The sequence below is a fragment of the Labrus mixtus genome, chromosome 13 (assembly GCF_963584025.1).
Source record: "Labrus mixtus chromosome 13, fLabMix1.1, whole genome shotgun sequence".
In the NCBI taxonomy this organism is placed as follows: Eukaryota; Metazoa; Chordata; class Actinopteri; order Labriformes; family Labridae; genus Labrus; species Labrus mixtus.
The window spans coordinates 13,378,074-13,386,297 of NC_083624.1; the positions used below are offsets into that span (position 1 = coordinate 13,378,074).

The 8,224-nt window shown below is 39.4% G+C and overlaps 1 protein-coding gene across 1 annotated transcript; it reads right to left on the reverse strand.

The window, feature by feature from the left end:
- On the reverse strand, window positions 1-3,043 carry tmem177 (transmembrane protein 177). The gene is made up of 3 exons (XM_061053785.1): window positions 2,910-3,043; window positions 1,279-1,526; window positions 1-1,085 (listed from the first exon to the last, which is right to left on the reverse strand). The coding sequence occupies exons 2-3, from the start codon at window positions 1,477-1,479 to the stop codon at window positions 354-356; spliced, it is 933 nt and encodes a 310-aa protein (XP_060909768.1). The 5' UTR covers window positions 1,480-1,526; window positions 2,910-3,043; the 3' UTR covers window positions 1-353.
- Window positions 3,044-8,224: the final 5,181 nt, after the last annotated feature.

The window sequence follows — 8,224 nt, forward strand, 5'->3', positions numbered from 1 at the left end:
CAAGCTTCAAAAAGTTTTATTTGTACAACACAGTACAGGCTTATCAACCTTATAAATAAAACAATTGAAACCCCATCTTACTGTCATTTGACTGGTAACATACTTCAAGATTCAAAAATGTTGCAAACATTTTTTTTTGCATATGTGGGAAGACAATTTGTATGCCAACAATTCTTTTGGCCAAGATGTTTTTTTTTTTTGCTGCAAAAAAAGGTCAGACACGCTTCCAGGTTTTTTTTTCTTGCAGTCTATTCAGAGAAAAACATGATTTCCAGTAGAATACTAAAGTGTCAGGAAAAGCCAAATGAGATCCATGTTAATTGTGAACACAACGTCCCCTCTCTCCATCCTTTTCAAACTTTCTCCTCTTTCAGCAGATAGAGGATCCTGTCCCTCCTGGATGTGTATGGTGTGTGTTTCAGCTGAAAGAGGTGAGCAGGAAACAGGTTCCCACTGGGAGCATACATTTCTTCTCCCTTCTGTCCCATCAGAGAACGCAGAGTCTTGTTTCTGGAAAGAATCTTATCGTAAAACTCAACACCACCTTTGGCATAATCACGGGACACTCCAGCTGCAAGCCGGTCAGAGCTCATGTCATTCCAGTGGCTGACAGCATCCGAGGTGAGGAAGTAGGACACGGCACCGAGCCCCAGTGCGACGATGTTTGCAGCCCCGCGAAACAATGGCGAAATGGAATGGAGACCAAACACCTGCTTCAGCACCACGCTGTACACCCAAACACCACTCAGGCAGAACGGGGCAACGACAGCATTCAAAACAGGTCCTCCTGATTGCAAGCGGGCCACTTCTCTCGCTATGGCAAACTTCTGTGCCTCACGGGAAAACACTAGAGCTTCCTTCAGAGCTGAGCCGGTATCACTGCTCCAGTCCACCGCTTTACCGTTTATGAAAATGGTGCGGTTGGTGATTCCGCTCGGGTCATCTGCTGAGCTGTTAAAGTTTGCAGGGATGCCAATTTGAGCGCCTTTAGGAAGCCAAGGGACACCAGCTCCCACTGGATGGAACCCAAAGGAGGCGAACGCAGAGAAATTCTTGGGGGAGCTCACACCATAGTCCTGTATCACCTACAAATGACGACATCGAAAAAGTCATATTTAATGTCACATTTTTAGCACACAGTGAAACACTCTTCCACATTGTTTGAGTTTTCCCATGATCTATTAGCTTCTTGTTCTGTGAATAGAATCTGTAAGTACCACAGGTAAGACAGCAAAGAAGAGAGAATAAAAAGCACTAGTAAAACCTTCTGCACAATACCTGCTGGACAACTCCCTCCAGCTTCTCAGACAGCTCTACAGGCTCTCCTTTGTGCCAGGCCTGATAGAGCTTACGGTACGATATGTCGGGGAAAACATGGTAGAAAATGTTCGCCGCAAAGACCCCGCCACAGCTGGTGAGAAGCAGGGGAGTCCGGTACTTCTGAAGAAGCACAGAGAACTTGAGGAAGCGAGACGCCATTATGGATTTTGTGTCCGTAATGTGCTGAAGGTTTTAGAAGGTGGCAGCTGTAAAGAAAGCAGAGCATCTCTTCATTAGTATGACAATAGGTCTGCATGTTACAGATACACAGAGAGGTAGCAGGGTAGCAATGTCGCTCAAAGAGTTTAAGTGTCAGTCTGTAGGACTCAAACCTGTGTTGTAACTTTTGTCAACAGGTGTACCTGTTCTCACGTCTTTTCTACTCCTTTTGTTTCAGGAGCTCCAGATTCTTATCATTTACAGCATTAATATTTGTTAAATATGCGTTTTAAGCCCTTTGACTGACTGGTCCAGGGTGTGCCCCCGCCTCTCACCCCAAATGACAGCTGTGATCAACTTGTCAAGCTTTAGACCTTCATCCTCCGAAATGTTATGTTTGCATTCGTCACTTTTCATTACAATTTAAAGGCAACTAATTATTGAACATCTGGAAAAATCCTGTTTCTCAGTAAAATGTTACAAAACATGCCTAAAAAAATGTACTTTAACTCATCCACTTTTTTTTTTTTAGCTTTGGTGTAAGAATAGATGCTGCATACCTACACTCTCACATACAGGTATTCATCAACCTCATAATATTTTCATACACGTCATTTTCAGATTGTCAATTATGTGTTTTTTTTTTATTTGGTGATATTTTTAACATTATTTAGGTGGAGGCTTTACAAGTGTTCTGGCTCCTCCTGCACTCTATAATGTCTATGTCTGTTTTATTGTGTAAATAAGTAGAAATACAATGAATAAATAAACCTGACAGTCGCTGTTCTTTTGGCTTAAGGGTTAACAAAGAGGAAAGTTGCTTCTGGGTACTGCTTTGCTACATTATGCTGCAATATGTGTCAAATAAATAGGACATACACAACTAAAGTATAATTCCATTTATTTTGAAGCTTCAAATAAGGAACAACAGAGGGTTATGTTCAGGCAATGTAAGAAGACATAGCTACATAAAAGACCATAAACTATGTGATGCTAGCTCTACAGATTGAGCTTCCTACCAACATTGAGATGTGGTAGCACATCTTTAATTTAATTAGAAGCACATGGGACTATTACATTTTAGAGCATGTACCCCCTCCTTAAATGTTTTATTATTTTATGTCCTACACAAAAGAATGAGAGTGAGGTTGTTATATTACTACTGATATACACACATATATATATATGTATAGCCTAGAAGTATCGTTAGGTAAGGAGCCAACCTATCTTTAGAGTAATAAAAAGACCCTAATATTCTATTAAAACAACAAAATGCCCTCGAAACTATCGTGAGACAACTCAGTCGCTGCAGACTGTCTTACCAGGCACAAAGATTGACCTTGACCACATTGAGCGAAAACTCTCTGCGTTCATAAATACAAATCTAAGTTTGATGTCTCAATCGAAAGAAAACATAGCTTCGTACTCACATGTCCACATCTTGACAAGGACAGCCTCGCAATATGTAACAGCTTCATTCGCTGCAGAAAATCCTTTCCGTAAAGCGACCACGACCGTCTCCATGGCGTTGCACGACAGTTTTACGACAGTCGGTTTCCAAAGCAGATATCTCATCTGTGTCTGTAAAAGCACCAGACAAGTAAAGCTCTTAAATATTATTATTATAGTCATATGCTTTACAGAAAGTACTTCAGCATATCAAAATTCCAGCATATCTGCTGACAGAAAGATGAAAATGATAAAAAAAAAAAACATATATACAGTAGGCTATAGTCCTAAATAGCCATATCTTAAAATCACATATATTTATATATAGCCTATATGGTGTTTATAAAGTGTTTGTTAAATGTTAATAAACCAAATATATTCATAATAAATGAATACTCATGTTTAATGTGCAGAACATAAGTAAAAATGTCAAAGTGGCATGGTGGGTATATTTTGCCTTCTGGTGTTTTTTGGATTATTTTACATTGCACAGATCTGAATACAGCTGTTACCCTACTAGTGCTTGACTGATTGACTGTGTGCGATTTTATTATCTGTGTAATTTTATCGCCTGCTGTGAAGCTCTTTGTTACCTTTTGAAATGTGGAATACAAATAAATTATTAGGCTATTATCATTATTACAATTCTTTGCTATTTCCATGTATTCTTTTTTTGTGTGTGTTCAAGTTTCTTGTACTTTACTAAGCGGAGTTCTCGATAAGTGTTCAGGATTAGCCTTTAAGTAGAGATTTTAAGGCTCATATTCCTCAGGCATTTGGCACCATCAATCAAGCCTCCTGGTGGGGGGTGGGGGGTGGGGGGGGGTTATTATTCGGCTCATCCGGCAGGGGGCGCTAAGTATCTCTCCTCAAATTCTTCACTTTTAACAGAGACGTTTAATGTCGTCTCTCTCTCTCTCTCTCTCTCTCTCTCTCTCTCTCTCTCTCTCTCTCTCTGTGTGTGTCTGCAAGTTCCTTCACACCATCGCGGTGGTATCCTAGTAGAAGACACTATCTTACAAACGGGACTTTGACACAGGTCAGATATAACACAGACAGTGCAGCTTTGACGGGGTCTTTGAACCTGACAGACTGAACAGGAGACCTCATTTCTTCTTAGCAGTTACTAGACGCTATTTCTTCTCTTTTCTGTGGCATCCTAACAGCGCCCACCTCCAGGCAGCAGAGAGCAATCTGTTTATAAACCATGAAATAAAAAAGAAGCTACAATTTAGTGTAAAACTAGATTGCAAGATCTGTATTGAACTTCAGCTGTCCTGCATGGTGCATTTGAAATTGCAGACTGAGGTTGATACAAATCTGTAGTATAGGCCACTTCGCCTTTCTTTCTTCCATTACAGGCCTTTCTCTGTATTAGCCTACATATCATAAGACCTACATATATCTGTATGCCTACATATATCCATAACACAGACATTTCACTGCAATTTGATAATATTCCTGTGAGGCCCCTTGTCATTCTATGGAAGAGAATTAGGGCCACTGACAAAACAATTGGGGCTCTGATTTTTTTTTATCAGCACTCTGACTCTTTCCTGAGATTCTGGGAAGAAAAGTCTGACACCCCCCCAACTGGAAAAAAAAAAATCAGTGGCCACATTCTTCTTCCGTACCATTTATAATGGTCAAACCTTGCACTATAAGGAATATTTATTGTCATGAAGATGCTCCTTTCAATATAATCATATTTTCTAGAACGATTGATGAATATAGTACTATACATACAGAGTAATTATTTAATGTAAAAATGTGACTAATGTTATCTGCTTTACTGTACGAAATGAGCTGGTGGCAGAGCTAAGATTGATTAAAACACTTATTGTCAGGTCAAATTCTCCAGCCAGGACTCACAAGATCAGGAAAGGAATTTGGATGTCAAATAAAAAAAACTTGAGTTCCAGTGAGCTCAACTTTGTAAAAAGAAAAAAAAATGTTGTTAATAGAATTTAAGAAGTATTTTAATGTTTTTATTTCAAACAAAGACATCTAGATGGCGGTCTACTGTAGACTTAATTGCCTGTTACATGCTGAAGAAGAGCGTCTGCTCAATTTTGGAGTGCTGCCCTAATTGTTTTCTGTAGACTTACTCATTTTGTAAGTGTTCCCCTGGTCAACCTTTGGTCGTCATTATGAAGATTGATTGGTTAATTGATTAAATGGTTACAGTTAAATAAGGTTACTGAAGGCGCTTTTGGTCCAAATAGATTATAGCCTATGTCTCCATAGGCAAATGTTTTGTCATGTATTATTCGAATGTATATTATGTGTCAGTGGAAGAGAAGCAGCAGTTCAGTAGAGCTTATGTTGAAAAAGGATTCATACCGGAAAATTATGAGTTGGTTGATTAGAATAAATCAGAATAATTAGAGCAGACAAACGAGGAACAAAGCAGGTTGAAGTCACCAGAATAAAAATAAAGAAGCCTCCCCCACATGGAGTCACTGCTGTCAGCTGTGGGTGTAATGGGGAGATGGGAAGTGTACATTTCAGCTCTGATGGTATTTTACATTCCTGTGAGAGAACTAGTTCCCCTCAATAACTGTGTGGTTGCACATGTATTCTATGTTTTATCTTCCACATTTCTATAGATAGAGTCAATTATGCACGCAGGCTGTTGTAGATCATAAAAAAAAAGAGGAAGAGGTGAATGTGTTTGTTTGCTGCTGATCTGTAACCACGTGAATTTTGTTTTATGATCTTCCAGATGTGGACACGTGCATGCGAGCTGTAGAAAAATGTAATGTTGCTCATGCATTCGATGCAAATGAAAGCTGGATGCAGGTACACAAAACCTGATTTCCATGCAGTCTCTGGCTGCACATGTCACTGGGTGATAGAGGAAGTGAAAGTTGTGCAGTTGCCTTTTAGAAAACTAAGTATTGTGACTGTCTTTCTGCATCATCTTGTGATTACCTCTTTTTCACAAGGTTAAGTAGTAAAAAAAAAGTGTTTGTTTTCATATTATTCTTATTAACTTGGAGTCTTCAATGCCCCCTTGCTTTCCAGATGCCAAATTGGCAGGGTGTATGTGTTATGGTAGAGTGTACTGGGCTGGGGCGACGATAACGCTCTTTAAAAAGAATGTGTGTACCAGAGGATGGCCAAGAACGGGTTTAGGAGCAGAGTTATTTTTGTTTAAATCTAGTAAAGATTTCAGGACAGCATTTTTCTCAGCGACCTCAGTTGCTTCATGTGTTGAATCACAGCTTTCAGCTTTCAGCTTTTGCCTTTAGGACAAAGATACAAAGTCCCCTGTGCAAAGAAAAACTTTAAAAATAAATTGTGTACTTGTCATTAAAAAGCCTAAAGTTGGGGCACTGGTGGTGCAGTGGTTAGTGCTCGTGCCACATGTATGGAGTAGTCCTCAAAGTGACCTGTGGCACCTTTCCCCCATGACATTCCCCACTCTCTCGCCCTGATTTCCAACACTATCCACTGTCCTATCTCTCCAATAAAGGCACAAAGAGCCCGAAAATACATCTTTAAAAAAAAGTCATCAGTTTTCTCTGAGGAATTCTTCCTTTTTCTTTCTTTTTTTTTTTACTGAGGGCGGCAGTAGCTCAGTCTGTAGGGACTGGGGTTGGGAACCGGAGATTGACGATTCAAGTCCTGGTGCAGACCAAAATATGGAAGTTGGTCTGGTAGCCGGAGAGGTGCCGGGGCACTTCCCGAGTACTGTCGAGGTGCCCTTGAGCAAGGCTCTGAACCCCCAACAGCCTGGCATACACAGGTCCTGTTTGTGCATGTGTGTATGTATGTTGGGCCTATGTGTGTGAGAAGCATGCCTCTCAGTAACAGAGGGTAAACCTGAATTTCCCTCAGAGATTAATAAAGTATGTCAAATAAAAAGAATGTAATTAAAAAGATCAATTAACCGTCTGCAGGGACCATGAAAGGGAAAAGCACTCCTCTACGGCTATTAACCCATGAAAGACTTTAATAAAAGCTATGGGCCACAATAATGTTCCTGTGACTATTGTAGCAACAAACACATTTTATCCTCTCAACTACTAATCCCCATCTGATCATTGTGCACAATTTACACCTATTTGGCTTTCAAGTTTTTTGCAATATTGTTTGAATAAAAGACCAATGTAAAAATTCACATTTCATTTACCATTTATTTTTAAATATTCATTTCTTCACTTAAAAAAATGAATCTACAAAATCTGAGATAAACTATTATCTGCAAATCAGAGATTTACACTGTAGCAGTAGTAGCAGTAGGTTGTACAGATGTGTAAATAACACCTGTAGAGTAATAATGAATGGAATGGAAAACAAAAGCCAGAGGTTAGCTGTGAGTATCATAATCTATGCAGCACTGACTAATCTGGTCAAACTGAAAAATTCATCAGTTGTGTGTGCATGCATGTGTGTGTGCATATGTATTGTGATCAAGACAGATGGTCTGATCCTACTGGAAAGAAACAGCTCTCTCCTGTCTCCATGGAAACAGACGAGAGGCGATGGAAGTGAGAATCCCTTCATGTGTGTAATGCGTGTGTGTCTTTTTCGTTGCTTTCTGTTCTAGTCTTTTTCGATCTATTTTTGCTCTATTTCTGTTATATCTCTTCTATTCTAGTCCATTCTGTTCTATTCTACTTTATTGCATCAATCATTCAATCTTTACTTGTAAAGGTCCATTTTAATACATTTGTTAGCTCAAGACACTTTAGAAACAGAGCAGGTGGACTGTGCCCTTTGTTAAATTATTTACAAAGACCCAACATTAATCCACCACTTTGCAACATTTAGCAAAGTTACAGTGGCAAGGAAAAACTGCCTTGTTACAGGAAGAAACCTGGAGCAGAACCAGACTCATGTTGAACAGCCGTCTGCTTAAACTGTGCTGGGATTAGAAAGTGGGATAGAGAGAAAAACAGAGAGACGAGATGGCTAGAGACAAAGAGTAACAAAACTACAACAATGAAGAAAATACGATTTTTAGCTACAATGCCAGTAATGATGATAAAAGGTAAGTGTTGTATTTGCAGTAACAACAAAGTATGATAATAGACGGATCATTAATATTTACATGAACAACCCTTATGTCAATTAAATGGGGAGGATAATGTTAATGATGAAAGCTGAAGTTTAGCCAATGGCAATAATCAAATTTATCAGTATTATTGATTTTAAGGGGTGGTTGTGGATCAGTTGGTAGAGTCAGTTGTCTCTCAACTGTAAGGTCAGGGGTTCGATCCCCAGCTCCTGCAGCCACATGTCTGATGAGTTCTTGGACATGACACTCAATATCAAGTTGCTACCGTTG

Coding starts and splice junctions, on each gene's coding strand:
- tmem177 (XM_061053785.1), bottom strand. CDS start 1,479: ATGGCGTCTCGCTTCCTCAAGTTCTCTGTGCTTCTTCAGAAGTACCGG. Junction 1,086..1,278: donor TGGAGGGAGTTGTCCAGCAG/GTATTGTGCAGA, acceptor CGTCATTTGTAG/GTGATACAGGACTATGGTGT.